Below are 21,859 nucleotides of genomic sequence, written 5' to 3' on the forward strand. Positions count from 1 at the left end.
GAGCCTATGATTTTTAAAGTTGAATACAAAGCTATACATTACCATGGACTATTTTAAAGTCAAGTTATAACTATTTCTCACCAAGAGACATGGATACATTTCTGCAAATCGGGCCATAAAGCAGAAGTTTCCAGGGCTGTGCTTTTTGTTTTTTTTTCCCCCCTGAAAAGTTTCTAGAGTGCAGTCTACCTACAGACATGGGCAGAAGTCCCTTGTCCCATTAACATCATTGATTGTATCACCTACAGACATATGTCTCCAGGAAAAAAAAAAAAAAATATTCTTTCCTGGATTGAAAAAGAAGTATGATATATGCACAAGATATGAGATTAGCAAAATGGATCCTCCGTGGACTCAGTTCACATCAAGGAGCAATTGGGCGTAATGATGAAGGGCAATGGGTCTGAAGCTGGGCTGCCTGGAAGGTCTCGGTCTCACATTTACTGGGCAAATCACTTAAGCTCTCTGTGCCTCAGTTCCTTCATGTGTAAAATGGGAATGATAATAATAGTAACAACCTTATCGTATTATTATAAGGAATGAATGAGTTAATTATTTAAAGTACTTAGAACAATGATAGAGACCAAAGTATTCAATAATTATTCATTATTTGTACTATTTTTTCTTTTTATCCTTATTATTTTTAGTTTTAATTTATTTTTAATAGGCTTTATTTTCTGGAGCAGTTTTAGGTTCACAGCAAAATTGCCTGGGAGGTAGGGAGATCGCCCATGTACTCCCTGTCCTCACACAGGCACAGTGTCCCCCACTATCAGCATCCCCACCAGAGTGGGACTTTTGTTACAATGGATGAACCTACATTGACATGTCATTACCACCTTAAGTCCATAGTTCACATTAGGGTTCACTCTAGGTGTTGTACATTCTTGGGTCTTGACAAGTATATAATGACCTGTATCCACTGTTACAGTATCATCCAAAATAGTTTCACTGCCCCCAAAATCCTCTTTACTCCACCTAGTCATCCCTCCCTCTCCCCAACCCCTGGAAACCACTGATATTTTCGCTGTCTTCAGAATGTCATATTGTTGGAATCATGCCTAATCAAATTTTACTGATTTATTGGAGGTGCTTTATAAATGCCAAATACATTATTTCATCTACATGTCCCTCTAGTAAGTTAAAATGTGAAATTCATGGCCTATATGCTAGAAATTGGTACCTGCCCAGTTTGAAGAACCAAATAGCCTCGCTTTCACCTTAGACATCCAGGACTGTTGCCCACCCCCAGCAGAGCCCCAGAACGCTCTGACCTAAAATCTCAGAGTGAGCATGTAACCCAGTAGTAGTTAAGTAGGAACTGATAATAGCTAAAGATTAGAGAAAGAACACTCGGCTGGCTTCAAAAAGCATTTTGTCTAATAGTTTAAAAATGTTGGTGATAAGTTACTATTTCTATTGCTTTTTAGAAGAAAAACAAAACCAACTGGATTTTGCAAAGATGTTTCTTTACTTTCTGCTGTCATTACCTGGGTAACTGTCATGGACCTCTGCCCGCCCATAGGCCCTCTGCCCACCTGGTATTAGCTGGTCAAAATGGCAGACCTGGGCTGGAGAGAACCACCAGGCACTAGAGGACACTCCTAGCTGATGTAGCTTCATTCGGTGATAGTAGTTGGGGCAGGTTGAGAATCATTGGGTGCTCACAGACAGCAGCTGAGATGGGGCTGAGCCCGGAAGATTGTGAAGCACAGTATCTGGGGAAAGCAGTACATCTGATTAGCAGTGGTGACTTGTTCTCCCAGACATCCCACTGATGTTTAACAGCTCCAAACGTTAGAAACACACAGATCATGGCACACTTGGGTGATTGGGCACCTTTGTCAGAAGTAACACAATGACTGATCTTCAGTGTATGAGAGAAGGGCAATCAATGATATAGGGAATGAGCTGGATTTCAAGGGATTGGGATGACCGAGATATGTTACCTGAGTTACCTGTTTTTTTCTAATTAAACATTTTCCCATTCACCACATCCTTAATCATTCAAAAGTTGCTGTTATTTTTCATGTGTTTTAGTTCCTCAGTGATCCCAAGCCTGGCAGGGGAAGGGGCTTCTAGGCCAACGCATGGTCACTGGGTGGCCTGGCTCTGATGGCCTCATTCTCCAGCCATCGGCCTCTCCATGACTTCTCTCTCTCTAGGCGGTTCTTCAAGGACATGCCCCACAACGCACTTGACAAAAAATCCAACTTCGAGCTCCTGGAGTAAGTCCTGGGACTAGCCCCAGCCTCTCTTCTCTTCCTTTCTTGCTGCCTTGCTTTTCCTAATCGCCCCCTACTCCACTCACCCCCAGACCAGAGCCAGGCAAGCCCCATCTCCCTGGTCCTCAAGCCCTCTCACCTTGCCCTGATTGGCTAGAAGTCCTAGGTTAGGGATGAGGAGGAGTCAAATGATATTTTTCTTCTTCTTCTTTCAGGAAAGAAGTGGGGCTGGACCTGTTTTTCCCAAAGCAGATGCAGGAGAACTTAAAGGTAAGGGAAGCAATGGGCAAGGGGCCCAGAAAGACCCTCCTCATGCTGTGCCCCGGGACTAGAGCTGAAGGGACTGGGCTGGGGATACTCGGGGATGCAGCCAGGGTGTCTGTGCTACTTGGGGCCATCGGGACATAGGAACACAAAATGTATCAGGTGGGCCCTTTCCATGGCTGGGAGTCAGGAAACCTGGCTCCAGTTCCACATCGGAGGCCAGTTAGGTATGTGGCCTGAGCACCGGGGACACCATGTCTCAAGGCCATGGTGAACCTCCCTTAAGACAACAGGTGTATGCTTTAGGAAAGAGGTCGCCGCTGCTCTCATGGCAGAAGCAGCAGGCAGGCTTTCTGTGAGATCCTAAGGGAAGGAATCAGAGCTCGGAGGAGCCTACTCACCCCTGCCCATCCCCAACCCCCTCAGCCCAAGCAGTTCCGGAAGATGATCCAGCAGACGTTCCAGCAGTACGCCTCGCTCAGGGAGGAGGAGTGTGTCATGAAGTTCTTCAACACCCTCGCTGGCTTTGCCAACATCGACCAGGAGACCTATCGCTGTGAACTCATTGTAATGACGCAACCCCGATATTCTCTCCCAGACCTGAATCCCAGGCCTCTGGGGAAAGGGGACCACAAGGCCATCAAGTGGGGCCAGGAGGGGGTTTTGCTTGCTTGTACTGACCAGCCCTAAAATGCAACTAACATTGATCTTCTTGCTTCAGGAAGGGAACTGAAATCTTGGTTCCAACTCTGGGAGGTGGGCAGGATGCTGGGAAGGGGGTAATCTGTATGGCAGGGGTTTAGGGTGGAAAGACCTGAAGAGCTAGCTATTCAAGAGCCCAGGAAACAGTGGCCTGTGTCTAGCTTGGTAGGCTTTTAAAATTTTTCTGAAATATGCAGAGAGCAGAGCTTAGGGCAAATAGTCCCCTCTCTCCTTTTATTCCAGCAAGGATGGAACATCACTGTGGACCTGGTCATTGGCCCTAAAGGCATCCGCCAGCTGACAAGTCAAGATGCAAAGGTAGAGAGAGACTGGCGGTAGGCCCCACCTAACCCCAGGCTGAGCGATTTACCCTCTCTGTTGCCCTTGCCCTTGCCTGCTCCATCGGTTCTCCCTGCCCCATTGCTGAGAACAGAGGCTCTTGGTATGAGCAGCTGTAGAGAGTGTTTGGAATAATAGCGTGGGGATGATGGTTCTTTACTCCCCGTAACTATCCCCTGCACAGAGGCTGGGGGACAGGAGTGGTTTGTAGGGAGGAGGATCGGGAAGGACACTATTACTGCTCTTCGGGTTCAGATAAAAGAGTTGTTTTTTCAGTGGCAAGATGGGGCCATCACTCCCCTGGGAGTCAAAAGACTTGGGTCCAGTCCTGGCTTTACTGCCAACTTGACATATGACCTTGGGCAAGTCCTGGCTCTCTCCAGACACATTTTCTCTTCTGCAAAGTGAGGGGTTTGGACTAAGTGATCCTTCCATCCTAATAGTCTTTGATTCTCTCTTGATCCCCCTGAGAGACTCCCAGTTTCCACTTTTTCCTTGTGCCCTGCCCCCCCATACTGACCGATGTGCATGGCCTGATCTCAGGAGTGAGATGATCTAAAGGGCCTCCCCGCCCGCCCCCCGCCTTTTTCACAGCCTACCTGCCTGGCCGAGTTCAAGCAGATCAAGTCCATCAGGTGCCTCCTGCTGGAGGAGGGTCAGGCGGTACTGCAGCTGGGCATCGAAGGCGCCCCCCAGGTGAGCGTCTCTGGGCACCCGGAAGCTCTGAAACAAGGGGGCGCAACTGCAGGTTGCGTGTTCTCACTCAGGCGGGCAGGAGGCCAGGGGTTCCCTGGCTTCTAAGATCTTGTTGAAAAACTACACTTAGTTCTTAGACAAAGTACCAAGATAATGATAAATTATAGGGAAGATATCTTAGGAAGCAAAGCTGTTTTCAAAAAATGTCAAGAAAAAAGTTGGAGGAGTATTTTTTCTTTTGGGGAGTGGGGGGTGGGGGTGGGGAGGATAAAGGTGACCAGAATTGAGATACAAATCAAAGGCCTAACTTTGAATAAGTGAATAATGACTCAGAATCAAGACCTCAGAGACCTGGGACTTTTTGTGAGTGTAAGAATCAGAAACCTCAGACTGCAAATAGATTGTTTATCTCTCTTTTCATTTGTCTGTCCCCCTACCCCGTGCCCTCCCTCTTCCCTTTTCTCAGTTTCTCCTCTTGTATTTTGTGTACCTAGTAGGTACAAGGCATTGTGCTATGCTCTCAAAATAAGTCAGACCTGGAACTGACTTGCCTAGAGTTTAAGGCGGTCAGTTGAGAAGGATGACAAGCGCGCCCCCTGGTGGCTGTAGGACGTTCAAGCCGAACCCCAGGAGAGGCGTGGGGTGGATTCAATGTTGGGGGTGGATAGCAGGTCCTGCTCCTTCAAGTATACAGTTTCTTCTTCAGTCACGTGTGGGATAAACTCTAGCCAAGGCTCTGGAGTCTCATCCTCGGCTGGTCTCTTTTCTGCAGTCCTTGTCCATCAAAACTTCCTCTCTGGCAGAGGCCGAGAACATGGCTGACCTCATAGATGGTTACTGCCGGTTGCAGGGGGAGCACAAAGGCTCTCTCATCATTCATCCCAAGAAAGGTGCGTTTCTACTTACAGGCAAACTGGCCCGATGGGCAGATGGCCACACAGGTAAGCCAAGCGCCCAAGACAGAGCATGGGAAGCTAAGCATTGACCAATATGTGAATGAAGTGGCTTTGGTAGCGTGTGGAAGTGCTCACCCAGCCCCGCAGGACACTCTCTGTGGTCCCATCCTGGGTCCCAAGGTACAGGCCCTGGCCCTACTGGTCAAAAGAGGCCTGGGGCCAGCTTCTGAAGGAGAGATGTGTGTAGCCCCAAGATCATCAAAGCTATTGCTAGATCATGTCTGGTCTCTCCTGTGTGGGTATGTCTCTGTTTGGGGATGGGATCAGGAAGCAGAGGTTGGGGGAACTTGTGGATGGAGGCAGGAGGAAGCCTAAGAATTTCTTCTACGGATAGGATTCTCATTCAGGGGAAAGGCTACCCAGCTTCCACCCCAAATTTCAGAGAGCACAGAATGGCAAGGAGGGGTCTCCTTTGTGTTGGCTCATAGAAGGGAGGTCAGCCGTTCATCCAGGACTTTGTGCCTCTGGCTCCAGCTCCCTATCTTTGTCTTCTCTCCCCAGATGGTGAGAAGCGGAACAGCCTGCCCCAGATCCCCGTGCTGTGAGTATAAGCAGAGGGCAGAGAACAGGCCCTGCGCTCAGCCTGTCTTCCCTAGAGAAGCCAGACCTAACAGGGAATCTCCAGTTCCATGGTTTCTGGTTTCCGGGCCCCAGGGAAGAACACCAGAACCCCAGGATTTCATACGTGGTGATTTTTCACCAGTAAAGTTCTCTTTGTAATTCTCACAGGGATGTTCCGATGTCCTAATGCCACCTGGCATCATCTTAGGGGGATTGCTGTCGTCCCTCCCTCCTACTCCCTGGCAGCCTTGGCCATGCTCCCAGGTTGTTGGCATCAGAACAGGCTGGTTCTCTGGGCAGGCAGGGGACACAGCACAGCTGGCCCTCCAGGTGGGGGTGTGGGAGAGGGTGGGCCAAGGCTGCCCCGGGAGAGCATTGCCAGGCTCTGGGCTCACTTGGCTCCTGCCTTCTCATCTCCTCCTGCAGAAATGTGGAGGTTCAGCGGCCCCACCTCTCAGAAAGCTGCAGCATAGGTAAGCCTGACTGTCTGCTGTCCTCTGCCTGTGCCCAGAGCCTCTCTTCTTCCTGTTCTTGTGACATTGTCACGGATCCCTAAAAATTATAGAAAAACTTCCCCTACAACGTCTCAACGATGGCCTAAAATGTCATTAATTATAATAACAACCGTGTATTGAGTAGTTAGCATGTGGCACCATGTTTGTCTTCGTCGGCTCAGGCTGCCGTAACAGAATACCACAGACTGGGTGGTTTAAAACACAGACATTGATTTCTCACAGTTCTAGAGACTGGAAGTCTAAGATCAAGGTGCCAGTGTGGTTACATCCTGATGAGGACTCTTCCTGGCTTACAGACGGCCACCTCTCTGTATCCTCACATGGTGGAGAAATGGACAGCTCTGATCTCTTCTACTTACCAGGGCACCTATCCCTTCATGGGGACCCCATCCTCATGACCTCATCTAAATTTAATCATCTTCCAAAGGACCCACCTCCAAGTATCACACTGGAGGTCAGGGCTTCGACATATGAATTTGGGGGGATCACAAACATTTGGTCTGTAACAGTGTTAAATCCATAACAGGTATTATTTTCCTCAATCTTTAGGACATTCCCCCGAAACAAATTAACCAAGTTGCCCTAAATAATGCAACCAGGCAGTAGCAAGCGGGGACTCTAGCCGAGGTACCCTGGGCCCCGGGGCCACTCTGAAACCTGGGACGGGAGCTCCCCTCCCCGTGATGTCAGCTTCAGTTCCACTGGCCTGACGTGGGAGCCACACATCTGGTTCCTGGTGGTGCCTATGTAGGGCATCTCGCCCACGGGATGTCCTCTTCCTGTCTTTGCAGAATCAGACATCTACGCTGAGATCCCTGATGAGACTCTGCGAAGGCCAGGAGGTAGATTCTTGACCCTACCAAGTTGGCCACAGCCAGGGCCCCAGGAAGTGACGTTATGGAGACACACGAGACACCACAGGGGGACTTCCTTTCCTTCCTTTGTCCTGACTCCTATGTGTGGCTCCAACAGAGACGAACCCTAGCTAGGCACCTTTGATTTAAAAGCTGAGATTGTTCTTTTATCCGTATTCTGTTGCCCTTTCCTGTGCCCATGGTTATATGGGGATCCTAAGAAAGTGGGACCAGCTTTCAGAGGGAACAGGGTGGTGGCTGTTCCTTGGATCTGAAACAATGGAACATTCTAGACCTTTTTCCCAGCCCAGCCCCTGAATCTTGGCTGAGGTGTTGCTGGAAGTCTGGTAACACCTGGGTAGGAGGGGAGCAGAGCCTGGCATTAGGGCCTGTGGACACTCAAGTTTCAGGGGTGCCTGCCAGGTTCTGAACTCTGGGACTCTCTGCTTCCTCCATCTCTGCAGGCCCACAGTATGGCATCGCCCGGGAAGATGTGGTTCTGAATCGTATTCTTGGCGAAGGCTTTTTTGGCGAGGTCTATGAAGGTGTCTACACAAACCACGTGAGTTCCAGACTCTTCCCAGACACGCCCCTTCCACTTCCTGTAGGATGAGAGAGGAGTGTGACTCTTCCAGGGCTGGATGTGGCAGCCATGATGAACGGGTCTTCATGCACTTGGCATTTGCAATATGTATGAAATACCCAGGGAGTGATGGAAACAAGAGTCATTTCCAAGAAGGATGGTGATGCCAGGGATCACAATAGAGACAGCACCAGGAGAGGGGTGACCGACTCTTGGTGGGAGAATACAAATGGGACTTACAGTTCTAAGAAAAGGAAGGGAGGATCTGAGGCAGGAGTTAGTCTGGAGGTCACTCCGATGGGGCGTGACAAGGTTTGCCTTTGTGGTTATGCTGCCACCAGGCTGGGGAAAAAGCAGAGCCAAAGGAAAGGGGCAGGAAAAATGTAAAAACTAACATGAGATTCTTTCCAGTCTTAATATACCCTGAAAGGAGTAGGGAAGAGAGAAAGGGCAGAGAAGAGAGGAGGAGAAAAGGGGGAAGATGTGCTGTGCAAAGACCCAGAGACCAGATGTCACCTTTCAGTGGCAGTGAAGCCTGTGGGAAGACCATGGTGACACCAGGAAGGGACACTTTCTTTTGGACACTGGGCTGGACCGAGGGGCCCTGAACACACTCTCATTGCAGAAAAGAGAGAAAATCAATGTAGCTGTGAAGACCTGTAAGAAAGACTGCACTCTCGACAACAAGGAGAAGTTCATGAGTGAGGCAGGTAGGTGTCCCCCAAGAAGGGACCCAACTCCCACGAGCTGGAGAAGACCCTGAGAGGACACAGACCTCCAGGATGGGAGAGGGGCGGGAACTCAGACGGAGGAGGGTGTGGGCCGCGCCGGGACCCACATGAGAGGAGGGGTGCAGCTCCTCGCTTCTCCCAGTTGGGACAGCAAAGCGCATGTCTCATGTTGGACCTTAGAGCGGCTCCGGCCCGCCCCTCTCGCCCCTAATTTCAGTGATCATGAAGAACCTGGACCACCCGCATATTGTGAAGCTGATAGGCATCATCGAAGAGGAGCCCACCTGGATCATCATGGAATTGTATTCCTATGGGGAGGTGAGCTGGACCTGGCAGAAGAGGAGCCCTGGGATGACAGTTGGGACACAGCTGAGCAAGGCTTTCGGGTGGGATGCTTTTAGAGAGAGGGGCCCTTAACTCCCAGCTTTCTGCCTTCTGTATTCAGCAGAAACAACCCAGAGACTGTTAGTTGAGGAAATTGCTGGACCACCTTGTTTTGCTAGCCCTGGTTTACCCTCCCCCACACATCACCCCCGCCCTGTGGATGGCTCCCTGGCTCATGCTGAGGCCCTGCCAGGTCTGATGGCAGCTTCCCCCTTCCTGCAGCTGGGACACTACCTGGAGCGGAACAAGAACTCTATGAAGGTGCTCACTCTCGTCCTGTACTCGCTGCAGATTTGCAAGGCCATGGCCTACCTGGAGAGCATCAACTGTGTCCACAGGTGCGGCTGAGGAGGAAGCTGGGCCCTCGATCTGATCCTGGGGAGGTTGGGGCAAAGCAGGGCTTTGGTGTTCCGCAGACACAGTGTCGAAATTCCATCTTCGATCCTACCTATTGTGACAACTTGAGCACTTTCCATGAATTCGTTTCCTCATCTGAAAAACAGAAATGTACCCCACAGGAATGTTATTATGGGTGAATCTAAAGTCCTAAGTGCCTGTTATAACTCTGCGTTCCAGCTTGCCCCCCTGTGGGTTCCAGGAAATGGCTTCCCGCTTACTCTTAGCTTGCTCTACTCCCACTAGCCCATTTGGTGGCACATGGCCCAGGCAGGAGGGCCTGAGCTAGGGCAATGCTGGGAAGATCTTGGGGTCCAGGCCCTTCTAGCCAGAGCATCTGGCACAGCTCCAGTCCCCAGCACCCCTAGGCTGCCAGTTCAATCCTCCTTCCAGCTGTGGAGCTTGCTCCTTTCCACCTGGCTTTATTTCCATTTCCTGAAAGGAAGTCCCCACCATGGGAGACATGACCCCCTGCAGGAGACAGTGGGCGTACAGGCGAAGTCTTCCATCCAGCACCACTGATGTCAGCTTGTGACCCCGTGGGTGATACTATGCAAAGCAATGTTGGGGGATAGAGACATTCATTCGTTCACTCATTCAACAAATACTATGGAACTCCCACCCTGTGCCTCCAGGCGCCGTCCTAGGCTCTGGGATAAAGTCATAATCAAAACGGACAAAAATCTCTTTCCTTGCGGAGCTTACCTCCCAGCACACGGGTAAAATGCGAGATAGAGATAGTTATGGGGCAAAGGTGGTAGGATGATAGATTTGTTTCCTTTGTGTGACATTGTCCTGCTTTGAAGTCATCTTTTCAGTAATAATAACAAATGACAGGGAGTGAGCTTGCATGTGGGAAACAAGCAGATGAACCAGTTTGAGGTTAGAAGGGATGCAGGCATATAAGGTAAACTGAGTCAGTGAGTGCTCCCCTGGGAGGATAAGAGCACAGCTCTGGAGTTGAGCGGCCTGGGCTGACCCCTTTCCCACCAGTAACGTGCTGGGCAAGTTCCTCTAGCTCTCTGTGCCCGTCTCCTCCTCTGTACCAGAGAGTTCCAAGGGTCTCTGTGTGACGACTCGGAGTGCATAAAGCACTTGGCTTCTCCAGGCTCTCCTGGCACTCCGTCCAAGTTAGCTACAAGCTTCTGCTGCTCTGAGCCATGACAGAAGCCTGCACAGTCCTATGGAACTGCAGAACGAGGAGAGAATAATTGTGACCAGGAAAGTTATCAGAGTTCTTTGGAAAATCAGCAGGGTGACAGCATCCCTGGCAGAGAGAAGAATGTAGGCAATCAGGCAGGATAGTATAGGGAGCAAGTCTCGGGAACCCAAAACTCAAGTCGCATTGGAGACACATGAGAAAGGGTGATGGGAGGTGACAAAGGGCCAGTGTGTGGCAAGTATCAGACGGTCAGCGCAGGCTCCCACGTGAGATGATTCAGTGGGTCAGGGAAGGGCTGACGGACAGAAGCTGCTTGACCGTGCTCCAGAGGCTTGGCCCCTGGCCAGCACTCTTCTTTGTTTCTCTGTCCATCTCTCTGTCCATCTTTCTGTCTGTCTCTCTGAAGCATTCTGAATCACCTCACCGTATCTTTGTATTCTTCTTCCAGGGACATCGCTGTTCGAAACATCCTGGTGGCCTCCGCTGAGTGTGTGAAGCTGGGAGACTTTGGCCTTTCCCGATACATTGAAGAGGAGGACTATTACAAAGGTGAGGAGGACATTCTGGCCACTGCTTTGCCCCTGGAGGGGTCGCTGAAGCCAAAGTCCCGGAAAAAAAAGGCTGTGGTTCAGTGTCTGAAGGTCTTTGGGTCTCCAGGGAATAAGCTGTGTTTTTGGATATTTGGAATCTGTCTTCCCTAAATATCTCCTGTAAACCTCTTTGCCTGCCCAAAGCCTCTGTTAGTCGTCTACCCATCAAATGGATGTCACCTGAGTCCATTAACTTCCGCCGCTTCACCACGGCCAGTGACGTCTGGATGTTTGGTGAGTTGAGTTTTGGGAAGGTGTGGATACGAGTTTTGATGCTCACCTCTGTGACCGAGCTAAGAGGAGGTGCAGGGTCTGCACCCCCACCGTCAGGTTGCCAGGGTCCTGTTTTGCTGCAGCCACCAAAAAGTGTCAGAAGTGAGAGGCCAGTGGCGTGGTGGGGCGATATGGGCTAAGGGGCTGGCATGGGCAGTATTGGGTAATATTCCTGGAAAAGCCCTTCAAAATGAGTGTGTACTCCAGCAAGCAGCCCAGGGACTGCATGGGGACACCGTGGAGGGGGTCCTCAAATGCCAGCTCTGAGGTTTTGTTTGTTTTGAGGGAGAGGTGCAGGGAAAGGAGAGGACAAAACCAGGCAATAGGCAGACGACCCTAACAGGGCACACAGGCTCGTGGATCACCCCTCTCAGCTCTCTACAGCCAACTAGTAAAATCTCCAGACAAGGACCTTGCCCTTGGTCACGTAGGCAGCAAGGATCAGCTTCAAACCCTGGTTTTCTGATAGAGGCTTCACTCCCTCCTAAGATAAGGCACCAGTGGTCTTAATGATGTGCCTCTGACTACTCCTCCTCATCTCACAGAACCCCAGTAGCTCCATGTGGAGGGCACAGACAGGGGGACCTTAGGTCATTTACAGATACACGTGACTGGTCCGTCAGAGGACCACCATGGCGGGCAGGACCCCAGGGAGGCTCGTGGGGGAGGTCCTCCAGCAGGGACCGAGTGCTGACTGCCACGCTGGTTCCTGGAGAGGGTGGACTGGCGTCTGCAGACACGAGTCCCCCCTCCCGGGCCCTGAAGCCTCTCCTCCTGCCCTCAGCCGTGTGCATGTGGGAGATCCTGAGCTTTGGCAAGCAGCCCTTCTTCTGGCTGGAGAACAAGGATGTCATTGGGGTGCTCGAGAAGGGTGACCGGCTGCCCAAACCCGACCTCTGCCCACCTGTTCTCTACACCCTCATGACCCGCTGCTGGGACTACGACCCCAGTGAGCGGCCCCGCTTCACCGAGCTCGTGTGTAGCCTCAGGTGAGCATGGAGCAGGGGTGGAGGGCTGTGGGCACAGGACCCGCAGGGAGCCAAGCTTCTCTGCAGCAGCAACTAGAGATTTATGACGTAGTACCCTAAACAGGATGCACTGGTGTCCTTGTTCCCGCCTTGTGGATGACAGAATCAGGCTCAGGGCCCGTGACTCAGCCAAGGCAATGACGGGTGGGCCTGAGACTTGCACCAGGACCTCCCCTCTGACCAATACAGAGCCACGTGTCCAAGTGGATTAGTGATCCCTCCCAGCAGAAGCACAGCACCTTGGGTGGCTCCTCCCAGATCCAGGGGGATCAATTTTGGCAGTGCAGACACTGACCCACGGGTGACCTCTCCCTTCCGAATGGGGCTTCTGCAGCCTGGGGGTCTGATCCTCTTCAGGTGCCAAAGAGTCATTATTTCCTGGGGACTGGGAGGTCCCTAGCAAAGGGCACTGTTGACCGTTTAGAAGGTCTCCTGTCTCCTTGGTTGCTCACCTGCCATAGGCTCCTCCTTGGGTGGTCTGACTTCTTTTAGTGTCTTTTAAGGCAGGATCTTCCAATTTTTTTCTGAAAAAGGCCAGACAGTAAATACTTTGGGCTTTGCAGACTGTGCAGTCTCTGTTGAAACTCTTCAGCTCTGCCGCTGTAGCTGAGAGCAGCTGCAGACAGTATGTAATGAATGAGTGTAGCTGGGTTTCAGTCAGACTTTATCTGGGGACATGAAATGTGAATTTCATATAATTTTTACATATCATAAAATATTTTTCTTCTTTTTTTTAATTGTTAAAATATTTTAAAATCATTCTTAGTTTGGAGCCATACAAAAATAAGTGGTAGCCAGACTTGGCCCCTGCTTTAGGGAGTCTAGTGCTTAGTTCAAGTTGAATAACACAACTTCAAGCACTGTAGTCAACATGCTCGCAATTTTTAGGTCAAGAAAATAGAGGCTGGAGGCCCCCAGGGTGGGGTGCTGGGGACACCCCAGGGCGGGGGGAAGGAGGCTACCTTCATGTGTAGAGGCAGGGGCTCCAACAGTGTGTAGGACCCACAGCTTAAAAGGCCACTCTGTTCCTGTCTGTCCCTTTACTGACACTCCCAGTTAATCCTAGACTCACTTATTTGTCCCTCATAAGGAAGATTTGGGAAACCAAAGGATTTCAGGAGAAAAGTATTCGTGATATGTAACCCAAGAGGACAAAAGCTCTGGGGTGGCGTGGCGGGAGGTCTCAGTTCATTCTAGGGCTGGGGAGCCACGGGGAGCTGTGACAAGGTGCCTCTCCCTGGGCTGAGAGGCGTGCCCGTTCGTCAGAGGCACCAGGCCGGTGCCCAGCCATGGAGGGTTAGGAGTGGCCTTCCTGGTGTGATCTGAAGGGTACCCAAAGACCCCAGTGACCCCAGGATTCTACCCCCAAGCCACAGCCTGGCGGTCCTCCTTTAGAGGAAAGAAAGAAACTAATGAGTGTCTCCCAGTCTTTGGGGGGTGAGAAGGGCCCTTTTCATGTCCAAGTTTGAGAATTACTCCATGTCACAATAGTTACACTTTTAGAATCTGTTGGTTGACACATGTGGTGAGCTGTCTGATGAATGTTTTGTTACACACAATATAATACATATACATCTGAAAACATAACACCAAGCATTTTATATTTAGTAATACTGTTAAAAATGATTAAAGAAGACAATTTAGGTGACACAAAGTTTATTTAACACTCCACGAAGTGGGCAGTCTCTGTTCCCAAGGATCCAGAGAATGACAAAGTGGGGCAGAAAACAGGAAGCTTTAATAGAATGAAAAATAAGGAGCAAGGAAGTGAGTATAGAGCCCAGAGTTGTCTTAGCATTTGGGGATTGGCTGACTGGTTATACTGTGTTTCTGGTAAGCAGAGCATTTAAAGGGACTCAAAAGCTATCTCAGTTTTGGTTTGCTGATGGGGTACCCTGGAATGGCCCCATCTTGGGCCTAGAAATTTATTTCAAAAGTACATAATACTTGGTCTACAGACAGTGTGTGGTACACATGTGAGTATGTGGATTCATGGACCTCTGCAATCATTCCGGAATCCTCTGGAGTCTGTAATTCCCAGGTTGGGAACCACTGGATGGAGTGAGAAAGGCGAGAAGCGTGCACATAGCCAGCGTGGGAGCGATCCCCAGCCCTTTCCCATTACACACACCAGGCATGTGTTAGGGGGTGAGTGAGGCAAAATGGGAGATGTAGAACCCAGGCCTTGGACGTGACGTTGACTGAGATATCGGAAATCTGTACAGGATCAGTGCCAGTAGCAGCACAGGAGGCAAGAGGCATGGGCAGTGGGCTGGAGACGCTACTCTTCCACTGCCAAGCTGGGCTGGGACTGGCTCTCCGAGGACTTTTTCTAGCAATGGATCCATCCATTCCTGTGATCCTCCCAACCTCACTGTAGAGGCAGCCTCAGGGGCCCCATCCCAGCCTGTCTCAGAGGGGTCTCCCCAGTGAACGCTGCAGAGGAGATGGAAATGGGATCTGTGGTCATGCTCTGGGCCTCTCAGGCTCTGGTGGAGTGCAAAGAAGAGCCCCCAGGAGCGTTTTGACCTCGTTTCTCTCTCCTTATCTGACCTTACTCCCTTGCAGTGACATTTATCAAATGGAGAAGGACATTGCCATAGAGCAGGAGAGGAACGCTCGCTACCGTCCTCCCAAAATCTTAGAGCCCATAGCATTCCAGGAACCCCCACCCAAGGTAAGCCAAGCCCTGGCCTCATCTGTCTCCTGAATCACAGCAGAGCTGGGTCCCCGACTGGCCCACTCCTGTCCTGACTATATAACTCCCCACTCACAGCGTAGGCCGGATGTGCCCCTGCAGTCCGCCCATCCCCTCAACCCAACCGTCCCCTGGCACTGAGCTCAGCCCCCACCACATCGGTGCCCTGGCAGGTGGACTTTGGGGCAGCAAGATAGCAGATGCCCGTGGGGCAGCGGGGGCAGAGGATCCCTCTGGAAACACTTCCCTCCAGAGGCTCCAGCACTTTCCTTTCTGGTGTTTTTTTAGGGGTAAATTAAATACCCATGAGAGCACATGAATAGGGCGTGTCCCGGGCCCCTTAGGTCCAGCCTTCGTGTTCGTACCCTCCATGGCATCTCTGGGCTCAGAAGCCAGTACCTCACTGCCACACCGTTAGGTGGATGAGCTGTGCGGGACCGTATGTGGAATAATCAGCTTAGGCTGCCATAACAAAATACCACAGACCAGGTAGCTTAAACCATAGGCAGTTGTAGAGGCTTGTAAGTCCACGATCAAGGTGCCGGCAGATCCACTTTCCAGGGAGGACTCTTTCTGGCTTCCTGATGACCACCTCCTTGCTGTGTCATCACAGGGCAGATAGAGCAAGAATTCTGCTGTCTCTTCTTTTTATTATAAAGACACTAATCCCACCATAGAGGCCCTACCTTCATGACCTCATCTAACCTTAATTACCTCCCAAAGGCTCTGCTTTCAAATACCGTCACACTGCAGGGCAGGGCTTCAGCATACGGATTTAAGGGGGACACAGATGTTCAGTCTATAACAAAGCCCTATCTGATCCAGGGCCTTTTTTCACTGTCTCCCTTCCCGGTCTGCCCTCCCCCTGCCCTTGGTGAGAGGCCAGCTCAGTTTTCATCTCCTCTATGAAGCTGCTGGGGTGCCTGAGCCCTCAATGACCAGGATCCTTCTTCTGGTGTCTGTGGCTCTTACTGCTGTTTGGAAGGTGCTCTCCCATCCAGAGAGGCCACACACACGAAGATCGGTAGCCCTCCCAAGTAGCAGTGGCCCCCAGGAGGGCAGAGAGAATGGCCTCTTTGTACCTTCCTATCGCTCAGCTCAATCGGCAGATGCAGTGGCCACTTTATCTCTCATATTCTTCATTATGAATAAGCCAGACCTGTCTCTGACCTAACTAATACTCCTCTTGGTGAGCTGTGCTCTCTCAAAGAGAGAGTCCGGGACTGACTTATCTTCTTGTTCCCTCTCCAGCCCAGCCGGCCCAAGTACAGACCCCCTCCACAAACCAACCTTCTGGCTCCTAAGCTGCAATTCCAGGTAAATGTAACCAGAGAGATGGGAAAATTCAGGGCCATTCCTCTTCTTGGTCCTTCCTGAAATTTCATTCTCATGCCTTTGAGGAGAAGCAACCACCTGCTCAGGAAATGGAAATGGCCCACATCAGTACCCAGAAAAGAACTTGAACTCAAAGTACCCAGAGATCAAAAGAGTCAAAATGCAATTCTACCAGGCTGTGCTCAGCTAAGATGTGCCTTAAGCCCAGACCATTCGTGCACTGTGTTCGCTGCTGTGTGTGCCTGCCTACAGCTCCTTCTTCTTGCCCAAAGCCTCCCTGGCCTCCTACCCTGAGGAGAGCCTTCTGAGAAGGGGTCCCAGGCAGTTAAGGACAGTCGATGCTCCCCAGAGAATGGAGTTGCTCCCTGGAGCTCCCCGCAGAGGCTCTGGCCAGAACCTAGCTGGCCAGTGAAAAGAGACAAGGGTTCCATCTGAGCTTTCCTCCACCTTTGTCATTACCAACCATGGGATTACCTTCCCTAGCTACAGGTCTCTGTCTCAGAATGTCTGTGTTCTGCGTCTCTCTCTTGCATCTTGGTCACAGGGGGCTGGGGCCCCCTCTCTCTTCTTCTCTTACGTCCCTCAGCCGAGTCACTGCCCAGTGCCAAAACAAGCCCAACCAAGAACCAACAGTTAAATGCTCTTCATGTGAAGAAAAACTCTTGATGCAGAAGATAAAAGCAATGTTGCTAAGAAGAAACATACCATTTTGTGATGTTTAAAATAGTTATTTAAAAATTATATATATATTATACACACACACACACACACACGCCTGTGTGCTAATCATATCTGTCAGTTTGTAACATGACTATAAAATACAACTCTTTTCTGAAGAGTCCTGAAGGAAGAGACATGTACTCAGTAGGTCAGTGACATGCATGGACCCATCACATGCAGAGTGCCATGGGGGGGCTGTTAGACGAATGAGAGGCCACAGTGACTGTGTTGACTCCTAGCCAAGAGCTGTGTATGTTGCTCTGCCATGTTCCTGAACAGGGCCAATGCAATGCTCATGTTGCATTCTTTATTCACTCCTGGAGAGCAAATCCTGTTTCTCCCACGGTGCTCATATGTTGTTTCTTTGTTCTGCATTTGTAGCAGCTAATTGTCCACCTTCTTGCCTTGTCCCTGTGTGCGGTGCTTCTCTGCTTCTCCTGAATAGGTCCCTGAGGGTCTGTGTGCCAGCTCGCCTACGCTCACCAGCCCTATGGAGTACCCATCTCCTGTAAACTCGCTGCACACCCCACCTCTCCAACGGCACAATGTCTTCAAGCGCCACAGCATGCGGGTAAGAGGGCTCTGCATGCTGGGTCCCAGCCTGGACTGAAGAGGCTGATGGAGGGAGGTACCTGGGACACTGGAAACCCTACATGCTCAGGCTCAGAAGTGCCCTCCATGCCTCCATGCACCAGTCAGGCCACGGAGCGGCTCTGTGCCTCCCCTTCCTTTGCAAACACTGGAGGCTGGGGGCCAAACCAGGCTCTGCTTCTGAGGGTACCATCTGGACCCAGACCTGCCCCTGTCCATACCCCGGTGCTGCGGTGAATGATGCAAAATCTTCCCCTTTCCTGAGGCTTCGGTTTGGGGAGGAGTCTTGCAGACAGAGGGCACCCAAGCCTGTAGGTGCCAGAGGACAAAAGATCCTGGAGGTTCCACCCTGTTCTCCTCTTCCTGCCTGATTGCTTTGATTGTTCAATCTCCCTTCAGTCAAAGGAAAGGCTTCCTTGTGGCTTCTGTTATTGCTGCTTTTGTAAAAGTTGCTGCTGTATGGGAAGGAACTGGGGGGCTAGTGTGGGGCTAAGCCACCCTCCCCAGTCACTTCTTTGTTGCCAGCTGCTGTTGAGGCTCAAGTACTTCATGGATTAGCATCTGCTTGTCAAGTCATATATGTCCTCCTTTGCTTGCCCTCTTGTCACTTGTCACCACCCATTTGTCCTTCAGTACAAATAGCCTTTGTGGTCAGTTGCCATGAAAACTTAATATATTTTACTAAACTAAGTCTTAATATGTGCCAAAACAGACTAAAGCCATTATTATTTTAGCTCTAACTGTAAACATGCATGATATTTCAGGCTCGGTATACATTTCTAAAATTTTTTGGAAAAATTATGATTATTCTAATAGATTTAGAAAATGCAGTAAGATGTGTATATTAATATATTCGGTGCCATTATTCTTAATTTAGTAAAATTTTGAAATGAGTAATATAGAATTCTAGGCATCAAGACCAATTGTGGAATAAATTTTCCCCTGACCTACTTCATTTTTCTCTTTTACATTAATTTAACTAATTTATATCTCAGCATATACTTAACATTAATAAAACTGCACTTTAAAGTATGCACTATAATTTAGGCAGTGTTCAGTTTCTCCGCTCTCCTGCTTTTGATTCTTTATTTGTAATTAATTGAGTTTTAATGAGTTTTGCTTTAAAATGTGACCTTTTAGAAAGAAGCTATTTTGCATGTTTGAGTGCCTTTGTCTAATTCCTGCTTTACCGTAAGGACTTTGTTCAGTTCCATAAAGACAGAGTGTAAAGCAGGAAAAAAAAAAAAAAAAAAAAAAAAAAACCCTTTTGTGTCAGGGGTTTAGGAGTACTTTCCATAAGGAAAGTCTGCCTAAAAGAACATAACAAGCATTTCTTAAAATAAACCAAAAAAGGTTAAAAATGTAAACTCCATTTTATGGTATGTAACAGAAACACCGAGAAAGGCTCTTCCAGGTACAATGCTGAAAGGGTATAATAGGCTCCCTGCAAAGCGTTTGAAAGCATTTAACAAAAATCAGAAATAGTTCTCCCATAAAAACAGTTTTTCTGCTGACTGACTGTATTGCCTGATTCATTTGGGAATCTGTGAGATTCCACACCAGAGTGGGGATGGAAGCAATCTCCCTCTTGAAGACCTGCAATTGAGATTTAAAATAATAATAAAAGTCGATAAACAGGACCTCTTTGCAGGAATGGTTTGCTGGGAGCTGTCCTTGGTGCTGAAGTGAGACCGAGGTTGTTCTGCCTTCACTGAGCTTAGAGTTGGCCTGAGAAAACAGGCCAGGTGCACACCTACCTGTAATGCAAGCCAGAGAGCTGTGAGTGGCACACAGAGATGCATCAGAAGTGCAGTGGGAGTTCAAATAGGAGAATGACTCTTTCCAGCTTCTTTTTTTCAGCGGGGCCTTGAAGGATGAGTAAGGTTTGGACAGAAAGAAACTGGGATGGGGGTACTGAAGGAGGCAGAGGCCTCAGCAGAAGCCAAGACTGAGTGATGGGAAACCACAGAGCAAGTGCAGGAGCTCTTTGGCTAGAATGAGGAAGGCTGCGTGTGGGGGTAAGAATAAGGCTGGTGGTGGTATGTAGGCAGCAAATTCTCACAGCTTGCGAGAGTCATTTTAAAACACCACAAGGACCTGATGCCTTTTTAAGGTGACCAGCAATGTAAGTATCCATTGCCTGATAAGAATGTCTGAGGTACATTTCAGACAAGTAGTCCCAAAAGAGATTCAATTTTTAGAAATCTCATTTTCTCCTTGAATTTGATTATGATTTTGGAAGACATAGGAAAACATCTTTGAATATACCTTAAAATATTTTGTAAGATGCTAATCAGGCCAGGAGCATACTAAGCACTTAAGTGGTGGGGCCCTTCTTTTATAGTGTTTTCTTGACTCTGCTAAGTCCTCCTACCAGTAGTAACTCTTGTCTTCCTCAGCCCACACATTTTTCTTACCTCTGTGGATTTCTAACTCTATATTCAAAATGTTTGACACTTAGCTTCTGTTTGTTACTATTTGTCAGTAGCCTGAGGTACCCGTACCATTGTGTTTGCAGGTATTGACATTTAACGGAGGATGTTTATAGCCTTAAAACGCCCTCATTTTGGAGCATCAGTCTCTATGAAATAAATCTTATTTATTTTTTAATCAATTCTATGATTATAAAATACTCTTATGTTCTGAAATTTGTTTTCTTAAAATAAGATCTAACTCAGTAGCTCTCAACTGAGGTGATTTTGCCTCTGAGGGGACATTTGGTGACACCCGGAGGTCTTTTAGTTACAACTGAGGAGGTGCTGTAGGCATCTAGTGGGTGGTGTTGCTGCTAAGCATCCTATGAGGTACAGGAAATGTTTCCCTGACAAAGAAATATCTGTCCCCAAATGTCAATAGTTCTGAGGATGAGAAACCTGGTCACACTTTTGTTTACTCAGCCCCACGAGAGCAGGAACATCACGTATTTTATCATCGCTGCCTTTCCAGCGCCCATTCGTATGCCTGCCACATAGTAGGTGCTTAACAAATAGTTGTTCAATAGGATAATGAACAAAGACTATTTCAGCAAGAAATCTAAGTCATGGGGAGAAGTATTGTTAAAAATTTAGAGTAGTAATTGGAGCTCAATTAGCACTAGGAAATACATCCCAATATAACTTTTAAAACTTTGTTGTTACATTCAAGTGTATTTTAGAGATGTTAGGGAAAATATTTTTAGAGGCTTGGCAGAGATTATGACTTGCTAAAGTGGATAGAGAATAATTTTTAGCATTTTATGCAAGTGACTCATAGGTAAAATGTCCACTTCAAAGGAAAGGATTTGAGGGGCCTGCTAGCCTGGATGTCGAAGAGTTCCTGCCCCTGGCAGAGGCCACTCTAGGCTTTGTGAAATCCAAAGAATGACAATAACACCCATGAATCCATGAGTCCAGGTGCAAGGTGTAGAGTAAGAAAAAGCAAAACAAACAGCATGAAGGGACTGAGCAGATGACTATATAAATGAACGCTGGGGAAGATCGAGGGGAAAGCAGTAATAAGAAAACATGCAGTACTTTCCATTTAAGAAATAGCAGGTAAAGCTATGAATAGGTCCAAAGCTCCTCAAATGAGTTAAAACAAGGGTTAGATTAATAATGCTAGGAGAGGAAGCATTTATTGCATGTCTATAGGTCTATGTTTCTTTAAATTTTGTTCTTCTCTTTATCTCTCAGCTCATGCATTTCTTTTAACCTTTTAATCAACTACTGTCTTAATAAAGAGTGTTTTAATGAACAGGCCTGATCACATGGGTGCATGCTGTTGCTCCTTCCCTCAGGCTCCACCCTGCCATGGCCCGCTTTGCAAGACTGTGTGCCATGGGGCTGCAGGCAGCGCCACTGCTCCCCAAAGACCCCAGACCTGCTGCCACGGTGCTTAGGTGGAGATGAACGCCCAAGGTTTTCCAGAAGGCTGGTTTAGCACTTTTAAACTTGTTAAGTGACAGTACCCTGACAAAATAATTGAGAAAATAACATTAGGGCAGTTAATTTGAAAATAAAATTGAGTTAACAGGTCATGCAGTCGTCTGAATGCAATGCACGTTAAACGCCATGTTCCAGGTTTGGCATCACGCTTTAATAATACAGACGTGTGCTTGGGGCCGAAGGACCCAATAATTGTCTACGTACGTGGCTGAGGATTTAAGTACAATATTATAAGAAAAAAGCAGCTGGCAAGGCCAAGGCTTGTGGATCCCGCAAGGCTCTTCAGAGGACTGTCCCTCCTCTGACTCTGGGGACTGGGCTCATTGAATCTTA

At 48.9% G+C, this 21,859-nt stretch overlaps 1 protein-coding gene across 1 annotated transcript in view; it reads left to right on the top strand.

The window, feature by feature from the left end:
- Positions 1-21,859, top strand: part of PTK2B (protein tyrosine kinase 2 beta) — a 124,874-nt gene that overhangs the window by 96,618 nt on the left and 6,397 nt on the right. The window contains exons 6-25 of the mRNA XM_025050415.1: positions 2,166-2,228; positions 2,441-2,495; positions 2,916-3,056; positions 3,435-3,509; positions 4,125-4,226; positions 4,999-5,116; positions 5,684-5,723; positions 6,170-6,216; positions 7,050-7,100; positions 7,577-7,674; positions 8,321-8,405; positions 8,644-8,744; positions 9,033-9,148; positions 10,817-10,917; positions 11,103-11,192; positions 12,016-12,220; positions 14,828-14,936; positions 16,209-16,274; positions 17,458-17,596; positions 19,290-19,302. Coding sequence (XP_024906183.1) covers positions 2,166-2,228; positions 2,441-2,495; positions 2,916-3,056; positions 3,435-3,509; positions 4,125-4,226; positions 4,999-5,116; positions 5,684-5,723; positions 6,170-6,216; positions 7,050-7,100; positions 7,577-7,674; positions 8,321-8,405; positions 8,644-8,744; positions 9,033-9,148; positions 10,817-10,917; positions 11,103-11,192; positions 12,016-12,220; positions 14,828-14,936; positions 16,209-16,274; positions 17,458-17,596; positions 19,290-19,302 — 1,815 coding nt within the window. The remainder of the gene's footprint in view (positions 1-2,165; positions 2,229-2,440; positions 2,496-2,915; positions 3,057-3,434; positions 3,510-4,124; positions 4,227-4,998; positions 5,117-5,683; positions 5,724-6,169; positions 6,217-7,049; positions 7,101-7,576; positions 7,675-8,320; positions 8,406-8,643; positions 8,745-9,032; positions 9,149-10,816; positions 10,918-11,102; positions 11,193-12,015; positions 12,221-14,827; positions 14,937-16,208; positions 16,275-17,457; positions 17,597-19,289; positions 19,303-21,859) is intronic.

The sequence above is a fragment of the Pteropus alecto genome, unplaced genomic scaffold (assembly GCF_000325575.1).
Source record: "Pteropus alecto unplaced genomic scaffold, ASM32557v1 scaffold166, whole genome shotgun sequence".
Taxonomy (NCBI): domain Eukaryota; kingdom Metazoa; phylum Chordata; class Mammalia; order Chiroptera; family Pteropodidae; genus Pteropus; species Pteropus alecto.